This window comes from Trachypithecus francoisi, unplaced genomic scaffold (genome assembly GCF_009764315.1).
Source record: "Trachypithecus francoisi isolate TF-2019V2 unplaced genomic scaffold, Tfra_2.0 Lachesis_group2, whole genome shotgun sequence".
NCBI lineage: Eukaryota > Metazoa > Chordata > Mammalia > Primates > Cercopithecidae > Trachypithecus > Trachypithecus francoisi.
The window spans coordinates 111,507,550-111,524,205 of NW_022681465.1; the positions used below are offsets into that span (position 1 = coordinate 111,507,550).

Below are 16,656 nucleotides of genomic sequence, written 5' to 3' on the forward strand. Positions count from 1 at the left end.
GATGAAATGACTGAAAAGTAAAATCTCTCAAAACTAAAGTCTGTAATCTGTGAAGACAGCGTATTCAGAAAGTCTGGAAACACAGGAAACAAAGCTGCCTCGAGATGGAAGTGCAAGGCCCTTTCAACATTCAAACAGCACACATCTACTGAGCACCTGCTGCACATCTGGAACTGGCTAGAGTCTGGGAACACAGTGGAATTCAGAGCCTTGGGCCCAGTCCTTGTAGACTGATATTCTAGTTGCAGGAAGCCTGACAATAAGTTAGTCAACAATATTGATTGTAGTCTGCGGCAAATGCAATCAAATAAATAAATCAGATGCGGTGATAAACAGTAACATTGAGGGGAATAAGGGAAGCAGCCCACTCCAGCCAGGGAGGGTCTGTGAGCTGAGTATGGACGGATGAGGAGGCAGCCATGCAAAGGTCAAAGGGAAAAGCCGTCCATGGAGGACAGCAAAAGCAAATGCCCTGAGGAAAAGCATACTTTTGAGAACTAGACAGAAAGTCAGGTAGTAAGCCTTCTGCCATGGTAAGACGCAGCAAGAAGTCCTTCCCGGGTGCAGCCCCTCAACCTTGGACTTCCCAGCCGCTGGAACTGGGTGGAAGCACTGGGGATGCATATACCACATGTTAATTGCGTCCATGGAAGGCAATGGAGATTACATTTGATACCTAAAGTTTTTCAGCTAACATAATGACTTCATAAATTGAGAAACTAAAAAAAAATCAGAGTAATAAAAGGGAGAGAAGTACTAGATGAGACTGGAAGGTAGGGTAGGCCACATTATAATGTGGAGTTCAGCCTTTGAGAGCAAAACAGGGTATCTGTAGACTTAGAGGGTTGTAAACAGGGAAATATGAGCTGTTTCATTTGTGACTTGTTAAGAACGGTCTTGGGAAGAAAAGAGCCTTTTTGTAGACTTTGATTTTCTTAAGGCATGTGCCACTCTGAAAAATATAAAAATGATTTTGAAAGAAGTGGGAAAAAGTTGACTGAATAGGGTGGGACAGGGATACTTAGAGGGGAAGCAAGAAGCATTTGGAGTTTATTAAATCCTGCAGGAAAGTTAAAGAAGCAAATGTTAGCAGCGCCCATCTCAGCACTGTCCATGGGGGAGGAAACCCTGGCCAGTGGACTTCAGCCCTGCTGGTCTAGTCAGCAAGGCCTTGGATTTTATGCTTCGGTAAGATGAGAATTGTTATATCAGAGGCTGCTGATTACTGTATGAGGACATTTAGCATTGAAAAGGGTTTGAGCCATAATGCCTCAGTCAAGATATTTCAGCTGATAGTATTGTTAGTAGTTTTGGATCAATAAAAGAGTCAGCTATTATTTTATCTTTATCATCATCATCATCATCATCATCATCGTCATCATCACCACCACCACCATCATCACTATAGGAAAGGCCTACCTAATATGTCAAACCTGAGCTCCTGATCTTCCTTGCAGATCTTTCTCCATGTCAGCAATGGCAGAACCCTGGGAGTCATCCTTCAGACTCAGTCACTTAAGCCCTGTCAAAGTTATATTCGAAGTGCTTCTGTCCCATCCACTGCCTTCTCCACTGTCCTTCCGTCCTTGCCACACCCTTGTCACCATTACCCCTCCTCTGGCCCTCTGCCAAATGATTCGCTACACATCAGGTAGAGCGGCCTTTTATATTTGCAGATCTGATCATGACACTCCCTTACTTGGAACTAACCACTTTGATGGCTTCACGCTGTTCTAGGAACCAGCTGAATTTCCTTAGCATGGCCAAGATGGCCCTTCACAACCTGCCCCATGGACTACTCTAGTTTCATTTAGTGTTATTCTCCCCTTACTCACTACATCCTTGCCCTGCTAGCTTGTTCTATGTTCCTTGGACTCACTAAGCATCTTTTTGCCTCAAGGCCCTTGGACATGCAGTTCCTTCTTTCTGGAAAACTCTTGTCTTCCCATTTGCCTGGCTAATACCATTACTTCATGTCTTTATTTATTTTTGAGATGGAGTCTTGCTCTGCCACCCAGGCTGGAGTGCAGTGGCATGATCTCAGCTCACTGCAACCTCTGCTTCCCAGGGTCAACTGATTCTCCTGTCTCAGCCTCCCGAGTAGCTGGGATTACAGGCACCCACCACCATACCCAGCTAATTTTTGTATTTTTAGTAGAGATGAGGTTTTGCCATGTTGGCCAGGCTGGTCTTGAACTCCTGACCTCAGGTGATCCATCCACCTCGGCATCCCAAAGTGTTAGGATTACAGGAGTGAGCCACCGTGCCCTGCCTACTTAACGTCTTAGATGAGGTATCACTTCTTCAGGGAGGCCTTCCTGGGTCCCTCCAAAAATAGATTTTGTGCACTTGTACTTCTTTCATAGCATTTACTTTAATTGTAACTATAGGTTACTTGTGTGATTATTCATTTAGGACCAACCGATCCTACCTGCTTCTGCTTTTCCCCATCCATGGACAGGGCTCCTTGCAGGGAGACTGTGTGTGTGACTGTCCTCAGAATGACTGTGACTGACTTCTGTAAGCTATGCTGGCCAGATGAGCAGGATTCAGGAAAAGCATGCATTTGTTCATTTAAGTATTATATGTTCAAATCCCTAGAATTCATACTCATAAACTCCATGACAGGCAGCACTTTGTAATTTTGCAGAGTCTGAAACTTGAGCCACATGGCTATGCAGCTGGGGTGGGGGGACTGATTCTCTCAGTCGAAGAACAAGAACATGAGCTCAACTGACAGCCCAGAATCCGTGTCTCTGACAGACCTGTTTGAATCCTGGCTCTGCATCTACTTTTCTCTCAGCCTTTGTTTTTCCCATCTGTAACAGGGGGGTGATACCTTCACAAGGTTTTTGGATTATATAAGCCAGTGCAGGTGAATTTACCTAATCTCTTTTCCTCTCTTCCTCCACGCTGAGAGTTCTCCTAAACAAAGGGGAAGCTTAGGCTCTCTAATCCCTTCTTCTCCCACTCGTGCAGCTAGACAACTAGCGGAGCTAGACAACTCAGACTAATCTCAAAACGCCTCACCCACATCCACAGACCACGTGTAGAAGGCAGAGATGACAAAGGGCCCTCACAGTAAGATGCTTACTGACTGACAAGGACGCTGACTATTGCAGGGTACCATTCGGCTGTGTTCTTTGCAGGACAATGTTTTCAATCTACTAGTGCTAATTTTCCTCCTTCCCAACTCTTGGACCTCAAAGAAGCTGGAACGAACATTAAGGATAAAATAGCATTGCAACACACCCCATTTATTCTTCGTCAATATATACTGGTCTGAGGCCTTTCTCTCTCTTATCAAAACATAAAAAATATTCTATAATAAAAGTAGATTCTGTTTCCATCTTAAGTCATTATTGCCCATGATAGGTGTATTCCCTGGGAATTGAAATGGTAAGGAATAAAAAATGTGAAAGGTGAACTTTAAAACAAGCTGTTTAATATTAACCTTTCTGGTACTCTCCAAAACAATTACATAAGCCTCTTTGAAGCTAAGAACACATGGAACTTGCCTTCGGGTCTTTGTTCTGAGAAGGACATGCACCTTTCTTTGAGGGTGCTACAAAATGCACAAACTGCACAACCACATATCATGCATGAACTGGACAACATACTCTTTTGTTTATTTTTTTTGAGACAGAGTCTCACTCTGTCGCCAGGGCTGGTGTGCAGTGGTGCGATCTTGGCTTACTGCAACCTCCACCTCCCGGGTTCAAATGATTCTCCTGCTTCAGCCTCCTGAGTAGCTGGGATTACAGGACCCCACCACTATGCCCAGCTAATTTTTTGTATTTTTAGTAGAGACAGGGTTTCACCATGTTGGTCAGGCTGGTCTTGAACTCCTGACCTTATGATTTATCCACTTTGGCCTCCCAAAGTGCTGGGATTACAGGCGTGAGCCACCATGCCTGGCTGACAATGTACTCTTTTAAGTGTTAGTTACAAGAGTCCGAAACACAGAGAAGACCCTTAGCCTACCTCTGCCCAGGAACACAGGAAGACAGATTCAATAAACATTAAACACTTAATACTTTTTTCACACTCAAGAATAATCCTTGCAAGTTACATACTATCATCCCCATTCTACAGAAGGAAGAAACCGAGGCCTAGAGACATAGTTAGCTGCCCAACACGGAGTAAATGGTGAAGTTGGGATTTAAACTCAGGCTTTCTGTCTTAAATCCAGAACTTTTTTTTTTTTTTTAAACGTCTCTACAACAGCTTTGTCAATTCCTGGCCTGAGAGGGTCTGAGGGCTATCTTACCTTCCCAAATGCCATTACTGACTTAAAATAAACCTCAATACGATCATGGGCATGTGCACTTCACTTATACATTTTTGTCGCTTACTATTCGGGAATAAGTTGCAGACACTGCGCCCTCTACCCTCAGTACTTCAGTGTGGATTTCCTGAGGCCAAGGACATTTACTATCACAATCCAGTATGATTATCAAAAATAGGGAATTCAGTATCCACACAATACTGTTATCTAATCTATTAAAGTTTTACCAATTGTTCAAACAATGTACTATAGCCTTGCCCTGCTAGTTTGTTCTATGTTCCTTGGACTCACACTAAGCAACTTCTTGCCTCAAGGCTCTAGGACATGCTGTTCCTTCTTTCTGGAAAACTCTTGTCTCCCCATTTATGATTTCTTTCTGCTGTTCAGGATCCAGCCTAGGGTCATGCATTGCATTTAGTATTTATGTGCTTTAGTTTCTCTTAAATATGGAAGAGTATCTCAGTCTGTCTTTGTTTTTAAGACACTAGCACTTTAAAAAAGTACAGGTCAGTTATTTTATAAAAGGTCACTCCATCTGGTTTTGTCTGAAGTGTACTGGCCATTGGATTGCGGTCATAAACTTTTGGCAAGAACATTACATACATTATGATACATCCTTCTCCATCAATCACATCCAGGAAAAATGCCGGGTTTCTCCCCTAGCAAGTTACTAGTTTTCCTCTAGTAATTAATAATTCATCAGTTCTTCCGTTTTCCCACAGGCCTCATTAATCCTTGGCTAATACAATCATTCTCATTTGAAGCAGCTATTCTATCATTATCCTGGTCAACATTTACCTTCTGAGGGTTACCTGGTCTACCTCTCCTACATCGTCACTGGTCACTGGCTTCACCTGTGACCTGAGCAGCTCTGAAGAGCCACTTTCATAGACTTAGGGTATCTTACATCTTCTGCAAAATGTACATGTTCACCTTGCTCCTGATTTGCTCTGTACTTACATCGTATTGACAGATGTTTACAATGTTTACAATGTCCACAGTCACTGAGCAAAGATGCTGCAGTGACAGGCCAAGGGAGGATGCCAGGGGTCTTCAGGTCATTCATGACTCCTTCTCAGGTTCTGATGACTTCTCTGTTTTTTTTTTTCCCCCTTGAGACAGGGTCTCACTCTGTTGCTCAGGCTGGAATGCAGTGGCATGATCTTGGCTCCCTGCAACCTCTGCCTCCCGGGTTCAAGCGATTCTCCTGCTTCAACCTCCCGAGTAGCTGGGAGTACAGGCGTGCACCACCACGCCTGGCTAATTTTTGTATTTTTAGTAGAGACAGGATTTCACCATGTTGGCCAGGCTGGAGGTTCTGATGACTTCTGCTTACCTACACAGCCTTACAACTACGAGGACCATGAATTGTCGGCCATAACAAGAATATGTGAATTCTTTTTCACAGTGGTGACTCTAGCTATGTCATTTCTTATCCCTTTAATAAGTTACATACAACCAAGGAACAATGTCAACAAATTAGAATCTCCTGTGTAGTTATGATTAATACAAATGTCCACTGAGACATCCCACAACTCCACTTGTGAATAAACGCTCCTTACCTCTTAAAACATGTTGATAACTGGACAACAGAAACTGCAGATGCTCAACCAATTCGTCCCAAGTCTGCCACTGGCTTTTATCTGACTGTAGAGATAGTAAAATTGATTGATAATAAATGCCTTCCCCAGTTAAAATTTTTGTACAGTTTTCAATTCACCTTCACAGAATGCTCAAACAGTTGTGTTTTAAGCTAAAATCCTATGGGAAGGGTTTGGGTTTAGAGCAAAGAAAGGTGCTCTAGGTCTGAAATTGAGCAGGAAAAAATGTACCTGACACTTGAGCAGTGATGTAGAATTATTCAGAAAGTAGAGGGCCTGAGCCAGAGACAGAGGCAGGCGGGTGGGTGTCTCGCAGCTGTGGAGGAATATGATTTCTAACACTTTGCAGCGCAGAAGGTGGCTTTCCATGGTAGTAAAGAACATCTCTCTGTGTGGAGAAGAGGAAGAGGGAGTTAACCACAACTGTGTTTCAAAGAACATAAGCCACAATTCACCCTGAATGGACAACATTTGTCCTAAAAAAGACAGTTAAGAAGGAATACCATGGAGGCCTACAGAATCACAAAACCTGTGGAAAGGGTAGAAATGGGTTTGTTGGATTAGCAATGGCTAGAATGAGGAAAAAGTCTTTCACCTTTGACAAAGACAAGTTTAGGACACATTAAAAATAATTACTACACATTGTAACTATGAGAATTCATCATGAGAATATTTCTGAATGCCTATGATGTGCCAAATACTATTTGGCACAACAAGGAATATTAAGATAAATAAAAGAGGGAGCCACTCTCAAAAAGCTGATAGTTAAACAGGGGCAAGGGGTACGCAAAAGGAACTTAAAAATGTGCAGGGCAAGTGTGCTCGTATGCAAAGTGCTAGTGGTGCTCCAGAGATACACAGAAGAGGGCGCATTTGGTCAGGGGACTGCAAGTGGCCTTCCTATGGAGGCAGAAGCACTGGTGAGAGTGGTCTAGGAGGGGCAAAAAAGCCCAAGGCAGGAGGTATTTCTTTCTCTCTCTCTCCTCTCTCTCTCTCTCCCTCCCTCCGCCCACCACTCCCTTCCTCCCTCCCTCTCCCTCCCTTCATCCCTCACCCCACACCCCGCTTTTCTGACAGGTCTCACTCTGTCACCCAGGCTGGAGTGCAGTGGTGTGATCATCACACACTGCAGTCTCAATCTCTTGGGTTCAAAGTGATCCTCTGACCTCAGCCTCCCAAGTAGCTAGAACTACAGGAGTATGCCACTGTCCCGGCTAATTATTTTTTTGTAGAGATGGGGTCTCACTATGTTGTCAGGGCTGGCCTTAAACAATCTTCCCATGCTGGTTTCCCAAAGTGTTGGGATTACAGGCATGAGCCACTGTGCCTGGCCATAATATTTTTTTATCTGAAACTTTTCTAATTTTTATGCCGGGCTTGCTTTATAATCTGCAGATGGTAAACTCAGAGATCTACAAAGGACAAGGACATAATTTCAATATATTCAACACAGTAGGAGCTGTAGATAGAATCACCTATAGCAATTCAAATTAAAAATTTAAAAACAAGGCCAGGCACAGTGGCTCACGCCTGTAGTCCTAGCACTTTGGGAGGCCGAGGCGGGTGGATTGCTTGAACTCAGGAGTTCGAGACCAGCCTGGGCAACAATGGTGATACCCCGTGTCTACTAAAATACAAAAAAATTAGCCAGGCGTGGCAGTGTGTGCCTGTAGTCCCAGCTACTTGGGAGGCTGAGGCAGGAGAATCACTTCAACCCAGGAGGTGGAGGTTGCAGTGAGCTGAGATTGCACCACTGTACTCCAGCCTGGTCAACACAGCCAGACTCCATCTCAAAGAAAAAGATACAAAAAAAAAGAAAAGCCAACATCTAGATCTAGCCTCAACACAGTAATTGTTTTGGACTTTCCTTTCTGTCATCCAGAGAAAATACAGAAAACAACCATTTTCAGGCATTGGAGAACTTCCTACAAAGGACTGTGATTTTTTTTTTTTTTTTTTTTTGAGACAAAGTTTTGCTCTTTTGCCCAGGCTGGAGTGAAGTGGCCTGATCTCAGCTCACTGCAACCTCTGCCCCCAACCCCCAGGTTCAAGCAATTCTCCTACCTCAGCCTCCTGAGCAGCTGGGATTATAGGTGCCCACCACCATGCTCAGCTAATTTTTGTATTTTTAGTCGAGACGTGTTTCACCATGTTGGCCAGGCTGCTCTCGAACTCCTGACCTTAGGTGATCCACCCCCACTGCCTCCCAAAATGCTAGGATTATATGAATGAGCCACTGTGCCCGGCAGGACTGTGATTCTTGAGAGAAGGGAAACAAAGGTGGTAAACTTCATCTACCTCAGATTTCTTGCTGGGGGCACTTTCTAATGAAGGCAGAGGAAGGTGTGGGTCCAAAATAGAAGACAGTGGGTTTCTTGGGCAGGCAAAACAGAGACTGGAGTTTAGGACAGCTGAGGCGTCTGGAACTCGTGTCAGAGAAGAGGGTGCTCGGGAAACGTGTGTAAGGCAACGGGGAAGCCCCAAAAGCCTGGTGGAGAACAGCTACTAGGGGGCTGCAAGCTGGCTGGGAATTCTGGAGATCTCAGAGTGCTGAAAGATACTGGTGTTTCAAGGAGTCAGTGTGGAGAGATCTCACAGAATATCATGGACATTCAGTTGAGACCCCAGAAAGACTAAGCCTCAAGAATGTAGCTCCTTAATACGGGCTGCTGTGGAACCATCTTCACAAATCCTAGAAACAAGCCTCAACAGGAAAAAGCTAATCTGCCAGCAAATTAACTGCCTGCCAGAATAAAAGTCAATGCTCTTTAAAGAAAGAGAGCAGGCCGGGTGCGGTGGCTCAAGCCTGTAATCCCAGCACTTTGGGAGGCCGAGGCGGGCAGATCACGAGGTCAGGAGATCGAGACCATCCTGGCTAACACGGTGAAACCCCGTCTCTACTAAAAATACAAAAAACTAGCCGGGCGCGGTGGCGGGCGCCTGTAGTCCCAGCTACTTGAAGGCTGAGGCGGGAGAATGGCGGGAACACGGGAGGCGGAGCTTGCAGTGAGCTGAGATCCGGCCACTGCACTCCAGCCTGGGCGACACAGCGAGACTCCGTCTCAAAAACAAAAAAAAAAAAAGAAAGAGAGCAAAATCCAGACTCTCAACAATGTAGTGCCCACAATGTCCAGCACACAATAAAAATTACTAGACAAGTAAAAAAACCAGGAAGATGTAATTCATAACCAGGAGCAAATGTCCACAGAAACACCAGGAGGTGATACAAACGTTGGAATTAGTTGTGAGGGGCTTTTAGACAGCTATGATAACTATGTTCAAGATTTTCAAAAGCAAGCAAGTAAATTCAGATGTACATAATGAGTGACTAGATGAAGACCTGCAGCAAAAAGAACAAAAGGGAACCAAATGTCAACTCTAGATTCTAAAAATACAATAATAGACTTAACAGCAGATTGGGCACTGGGAGAATAAAAGGAACAGAGATTTTAAAGACGAGAGAGAGAGAGGGAGAGAGAAAACAAAATAAATGAAACTAAACAGCAATAGAAAACATAGAGCCTCAGTGATCTGTGGAACAGATCTATATGTACACTTAGATTCCCAGAAGATAAGAGAGATTAGGGCAAAAAAAAAAAAAAAAAAAAACTAAAAATATATATTTAGGCCAGGTGCGGTGGCTCACACCTGTAATCCCAGCACTTTGGGAGGCCAAAGTGGGCGAATCAACTGAGGTCTGGAGTTCAAGACCAGCCTGGCCAACACAGCGAAACCCCGTTTCTACTACAAATACAAAAACTTAACTGGGTGTGGTGGTACGTACCTGTAATCTCAACTACTCGGGAGGGTAAGGCAGGAGAATCACTTGAACCTGGGAGGTGGAGGTTGTGGTGAGCTTAGATTACACCATTGCACTCCAGTCTGGGTGACAGAGTGAGACCCTGTCTCAAACAAAACAAAACAAAACACCAAAAAATCCCCACAACCTGGATGAATCACCAGGGAATTATGCTGAGTGAAGAAAGCCAGTCCCAAAAGGTTACATACCAAATGATTCCATTTATATCATTCTTTTTATTTTTATTTTTGAGATGGAGTCTTGCTCCACAGCCCAGGCTGGAGAGTAGTGGTGCTTGGCTCACTGCAACCTCTGCCTCCAGTGTTCAAGTGATTCTCCTGCCTCAGCCTCCCAAGTAGCTGGGATTACAGGTGTGTGTCACGACGCCAGGCTAATTCTGGTTCCCTTTCTTTTTTTTTTTTGAGATGGAGACTTGCTCTGTTGCCCAGGCTGGAGTGGAGTGGTGTGATCTCGGCTCACCACAACCTCCACCTCCTGGTTTCAAGCGATTCTCCTGCCTCGGCCTCCCAAGTAGCTGAGATAATAGGTGTATGCCACCACGCCCAGTTAATTTTTTTATTTTTAGTAGAGACAGGGTTACACCATGTTGGCCAGGGTGGTCTTTAACTGCTGACCTCAAGTGATCTGCCCATCTTGGCCTCCCAAAGTGCTGGGATTACAGGCGTGAGCCACCACACCTGGCCCTGGTTCCCTTTCATGTAAACTGGAATTTAAAAACAAAAATCTGGGTATGATGTATGCTCTACTACTACTAAGATATAATTGCTTCTATGCTTTCTCAGTGGGCAGAGGTAGGAAACATATGTATGAATACACACATACGTATGTGTATATATAATATATGTAAATAGGCCAGGCACGGTGGCTCATGCCTGTAATTCCAGCACTGTGGGAGGCTGAGGCGGGCGGATCACGAGGTCAGGAGATCGAGACCATCCTGGCTAACACAGTGAAACCCCATCTCTACTAAAAATACAAAAAATTAGCTGGGCATGGTGGCAGGCACCTATAGTCCCAGCTACTCGGGAGGCTGAGGCAGGAGAATGGCGTGAACCCGGGAGGCGGAGCTTGCAGTGAGCCGAGATCGCACCACTGCACTCCAGCCTGGGAGACAGAGTGAGACTCAGTCTCAAAAAAAAAAAAAAAATATATATATATATATGTATGTATGTAAATAAGCCTTCACACATCTACATCTATTCCTATATCTCTCTATATTTATTAGAAACCACAGGTTCATACTGATACCTCCAATTCCAATCCAGTACCACAGAGTTCATTCTATCCTTTCTCCTTTTCATATGTGTAACTCTTTTCTCTGACAGTGAGAAACTTGGCTCTCAGCATCCACAATGTATTTATATGTTTAATCCTAGAATACACATAAAATAGTTTTTGAATCTCTGCAAAAAAGAAACCTACTAACTAGAGTTCATTTTGTCTTTACCATTGTGACATTTAGTCCAAATATTGTGTTTTAAGTGACTTTGACACAGACAGAGAACAGATTAGTGTTTGCCAGTAGCTGGGGAGGATGGATGATTGTGGCTATAAAAGGGTAGCACAAGGAATCCTTGTGATGATGGAACAGTTATACATCTTGACTGCAGTGATGGTTATATAAATCTACACATGTAATAGAACTAAAAAGAGCTTCACACAAATGACTGCATGAAAATGGGTAGAACTGAATAAAGTCCTGGATTGTACCAATGTAAATTTCCTATTTGTGATATTGTACTATAGTTATAGTTCTCCTTGTATCTGGGGGAGAACAGTGTAAAGGACACACAGTACTTGTAAAAGGTTTTGCAATTTCCTGTGAATCTACAATTATTTAAAATAAAATAAAAATAAAAAGTTAAAAAAAAGTTACCTGGGCTTGTCACTCCACTCCTTACCCCATTTTTATTGATTAATTACCAACAGGATTTTGCTGTGTTGCCGAGGCTGGCCTCATACTCCTTCACTCAAGTGATCTGCCTACCTGAGCCTCCTGAGTAGCTGGGACTGTGGGTGCATGCCACCACGCTAGCTCTGCTTTATTTTATTAAAGTACAGTTAGGTTAACTTGTTTCTGTTTGTATTCCATTTTTGGCACCCCATGAACTTGATTTTTTTTGTGTATGTAAAACATTTAATTGGCCGGGCGCGGTGGCTCAAGCCTGTAATCCCAGCACTTTGGGAGGCCGAGACGGGCGGATCACGAGGTCAGGAGATCGAGACATCTGGCTAACACGGTGAAACCCCGTCTCTACTAAAAATACAAAAGTAGCGGGCGAGGTGGCGGGCGCCTGTAGTCCCAGCTACTCGGGAGGCTGAGGCAGGAGAATGGCGTAAACCGGGAGGCAGAGCTTGCAGTGAGCTGAGATCCGGCCACTGCACTCCAGTCCGGGCCACAGAGCGAGACACTGCCTCAAAAAAAAAAAAAAAAAAAAAAAAAAAAAAAAAAAAAAAAAACATTTAATTTATGCCCAGTGTTCCATTATTGGAACGCCAAGCTTGTGAGAGTTATTTGTATCCTACTGCTCAAGGTCATTGCCAAGGTCTGATTTTTTACATAAAAAATGTGCAACCTCAGGAGTAAGTGGTTTAACATGACTCTAAGAAGTGTTTATAGCCACACAAAAAGGCATATTCAGGGAAGTGTTTACCACCACCACTGCCACCATTACCACCCAGCCCAGTACCTTTTCTCCTTTTTATCCCATTCCCACCCATTCTCTATATGTAAGCAATTTTATTAGTCTGTGGCTTACCTTAACTTTGTTTCTTTTTTAAACAAATGATCAAAATTGTGTGTATTTTTAATGTATCCTTTTTTACAAAAAGATATGTATATTTAATATACATACTCTTGTATTTTGCTTTTTAAACTTATCTTAGAATTCTGTTCACAGAAGGCTGCGTGTGGTGGCTCACACCAGCGTTTTGGGAGGCTGAGGTGGGCAGATCACCTGAGGTCAGGAGTTCGAGACCAGCCTGGCCAACTTATCTTCTTTCAATATGCATAAGGAAACATTATGGAAAACATTAAACATTACAGCAAAATAAAATTACAGATCAATATCCCTTGTAAACATTGATGCAAAAACCCTTAATGAAATATTAGCAACTGGAATCCATCAATATATAAGAAGGATAACATCACAACCAAGTAGGGTTTTTATTCCAGGAATGCAAAGTTGGCTTAATATGAGTAAATTAATCAGTGTAACACACCACATCAACAGAATAAAGAAGAAAAACTATGATTATCTCAATAGATGGAAACAAGATATTTGGCAAATGTCAATACTCATTCTTCATAAAAATAATAAACTAGAAGTGGAAGGAAGCTCCCTCAATCTGACAAAGTGCACCTATGAAACATTTATAGCTAACGTCACACTTAATAGTCAAAAACTGGATGTTTTCACCCTACGATCAGGAATGGGGCAATAATGTCTACTCTCACTGCTTCTCCAACATTTTCCTGGAGATACTAGCCTATGCAATAAGGTAAGAAAAAGAAAGCAAAAGCATACACAGATTGGGAAGGATAAGGTTAACCGTATTTTTAGACAACATGATTGTGTATGTAGAAAATCCTAAAGAAAACAAACAAAAATCCTACTAGGATAAGTTAATTTATTAAGGTTGCAGGGTTTCTATACCCTACTAATGAGCAATTAGAAAATGATAGGTCAAGAAGCTATATGCATTTGTCAAGACTCACTGGATGGTATGTATGCAAGTTAGTTTACATAATTTAATTGTATATAAATTATACTTAATCTTTAGAAAATTAAAATAAATCAAGGTAAAGGCCAAGTAAAGTATCTTTTAGTATAATTTGAGTGAGTGGTCAATTTGCCCCTTCTGAGAGAATTTTAAAGTAGGGCCAGATTTTGTAAAAATCATGTTCATCTGTTTTAATTCCTAATTTGTTTTTGTTACCCATTCCTTAGCTTTCCCATTTCTTACCAGCATCTGGGCTTATATGAATGGATAGTAGAGGAACTGGACCCAAATGAAATACTCCTGACAAAGTGTTAGAGCCAAGCATGGTATTCATGTGCACTTTCTTCTGTCTGACCACTACAACATACTGCCTCCTTTGAATACTGAATTTGGGATTAAGCAGCCCTGGGTTTAAATTTGGATTCTGAACCTGATTAGCTACATAAACTTAAGCTAGTTAACTCCACCTCTTTGAATGCTTTTCTTATTCATTAAATACAGGTAACATTGCCAGGTGTTGTGGTTTATGCCTGTAATCCCAGCACTTTGGGAGGCTGAGGTGGGCGGGTCACCTGAGGTCAGGGGTTTGAGACTAGCCTGGCCAACATGGTGAAACCCCATCTCTACTAAAAATACACAAATTAGCTCGGTATGGGGGTGTGTACCTATAATCCCAGCCACCCAGGAGGCTAGGGCAGGAGAATCGCTTGAACCCAGGAGGCGAAGATTGCAGTGAGCTGAGATCCCACTACCGTACTCCAGCATGGGTGACAAGAGTCAGACACTGTCTCAAAACAAATAAATAAATAAATAAATAGGGATAACATTATAAGAAAAATAAATAAGGTTGGGTGTGGTGGCTCATGCCTGTAATCCCAGACTTTGGGAGGCTGAGGCAGGAGGAATGCTTGAGCCTAGGAGTTCAAAACTAGCATGGGCAACATAGCAAGACCCTGTTTCTAAATTAAAAAAAGAAAAAACAGGGAAAAAAAAAACCCAGAAAACAAATGAGATAATGTGACAATGACTGGCACATTGTAGAGGCTCAGTAAATGTCTTAATCTTACTAGAGTATTTTAATTAAGTCCTATTACAGTACTATTTGGCATGACATTTTCTTGTAATAGAAGAAACCAGAGCTGCACAATAGTTGTCTTGGTTGCCAGCTGGCAGTTTAGGGACGGAGATAGGAAGCAGACATGGAGCTGATGGAGATGAACTGCAGACAAACATACACCATAATTTCCCCAAGGGTCACCACTACACAATGACTCTCTTATACTTATTTCCTGTACCAGCAATTGTTCATGAATTCATATTCATTCCAGTTTATTTTTCTTCCTCTGGATTTTAAAATTACTGGCTCAAGGAAGGAATCATTGGTTTTATCCAAAAACCATTTCTTTATCCCTTCCTAATGAAATACTTCACTAATTCATGCTTAGAGAAACTGAATTCCTAATTCTTACTATCTGGGGTCATTCTACAGGTCCAACTCTTTCCTTTCTTGGGTCATCTCTAGTTCCCATCTAATATTGGATATATCTATTTCATTCACCCACCAAACCTTTAGTGAACACTTACGCCAGGCCTATGGATAAAGATCAGAGAAGGCAGGGCTTAACAGTTAAATAAATACATTTATTTATTTATTTATTTATTGAGACGGAGTCTTGCTCTGTCGCCCAGGCTGGAGTGCAGTGGTGCAATCTCAGCTCACTGCAAGCTCCGCCTCCAGGGTTCACGCCATTCTCCTGCCTCAGCCTCCAGAGCAGCTGGGACTACAGGCATCCACCACCATATCTGTCTAATTTTTTTTTGTATTTTTAGTAGAGACGGGGTTTCACTGCATTAGCCAGGATGGTCTCAATCTCCTGACCTTGTGATCTACCCACCTTGGCCTCCCAAAGTGCTGGGATTACAGGTGTAAGCCACCGCAGCCGCCCTTTATTTTTATTTTTTTTGAGATGGAGTCTCACTCTGTCACCCAGGCTGGAGTGCAGTGGAGCGATCTCAGCTCACTGCAACCTCCACCTCCTGGTTCAGGTGATTCTTGTGTCTCAGCCTCCCGAGTAGCTGAAATTACAGGTGTGCACTACCACGCCCAACTAAGTTTTGTATTTTTAGTAGAGACAGGGTTTCACCATGTTGGCCAAGGCTGGGTTGAACTCCTGACCTTAGGTGATCTGCCCGCCTAGGCCTCCCAAAGTGCTGGGATTACAGGCGTGAGTCACCGCACCCAGCCTTAACAGTTAAATATTGAAAGAAGAGTAAAACTGTTAGGCAAATTGATAAGGTTAGAAAATTTAGGCTCCATTTAGGGTACTGTGCCTCTTCCCAAGAAATTATATCTCAGTTGTAAATAATAATAATTAGTTGAGAACCTCCTTTCCAAAAGTTAAAGACATGAGAATAATCCTTCTACTATTGTCTTCCTATCTTAATTAGTTTGGAATTTTCTCTTGTAAAATTCTGTTCCTGACAGGTAACATAGATAGAAAAGTTAATCTAATAAAAATGATTTCCAAGAGGTTTCTTTCTTTCTTTTTTTCTTTTAAATAACCGCTCTCCCCAACAAAACTAAGACTCACCTTTGGCTCCTCTCAGGAATGTCCAGCACAAACCCAAACATCATCTCAGCAATTTTATTGGAGCTGCAGGTAGGGGTCCTGTCCACCTCTACGGCTATGGAGAGCATCCTCTGAAGCTGGCACACAATCCTGAGTCCAGAACATAGGACACATATGAGTGTGAGGGTCTGGCAAGGAGCCACTCTGTGGCTGGAAGGAGTCCCCACCAGTGTACATCGAGAGTAGAGACTACTAAAGGACTTATAAAGCACACACAAGGTCAGGGAGAACTACTCAAGCCATCAGCATGCTTTTATTTAGCAGTTTCACCTACCTGAATCCCTTTTGCCAGAACATACTATCTGAACCTCTCAGAACCTGGGGTTGAGCTGTAAAAGCAAGCTGCTTTTAAATTCAAAAATAGAACCACACAACCTTAAGGATCTAGAGAACTATAAGGATCATCTGATCTCTAACTTCCTTATTTTGTAGATGAAGAAACAGGTCCAGAGTGACTTAAAATGATTTAAATTTCCTTGATACAGGAGAAAACATGTATTTGCCATACAGTTTTCTCCTGTTACTGTTTCCTTTACAATAGTTTCTTACTAAGTTCAGTCTCAGAACCTCCCCTGGTGGAACCTGACCTTCTCT

The 16,656-nt window shown here is 42.8% G+C and overlaps 1 protein-coding gene across 2 annotated transcripts in view; it reads right to left on the bottom strand.

Annotated features, from left to right (window-relative positions):
- The window catches only part of SIMC1 (SUMO interacting motifs containing 1), a 91,580-nt gene that overhangs the window by 2,755 nt on the left and 72,169 nt on the right, over positions 1–16,656 (bottom strand). For both annotated transcript variants that reach the window (XM_033180107.1, XM_033180108.1), the window contains exons 7-9: positions 16,024–16,152; positions 6,121–6,277; positions 5,851–5,935 (exon numbers count right to left, since the gene is read on the bottom strand). In XM_033180107.1, coding sequence (XP_033035998.1) covers positions 5,851–5,935; positions 6,121–6,277; positions 16,024–16,152 — 371 coding nt within the window. The remainder of the gene's footprint in view (positions 1–5,850; positions 5,936–6,120; positions 6,278–16,023; positions 16,153–16,656) is intronic.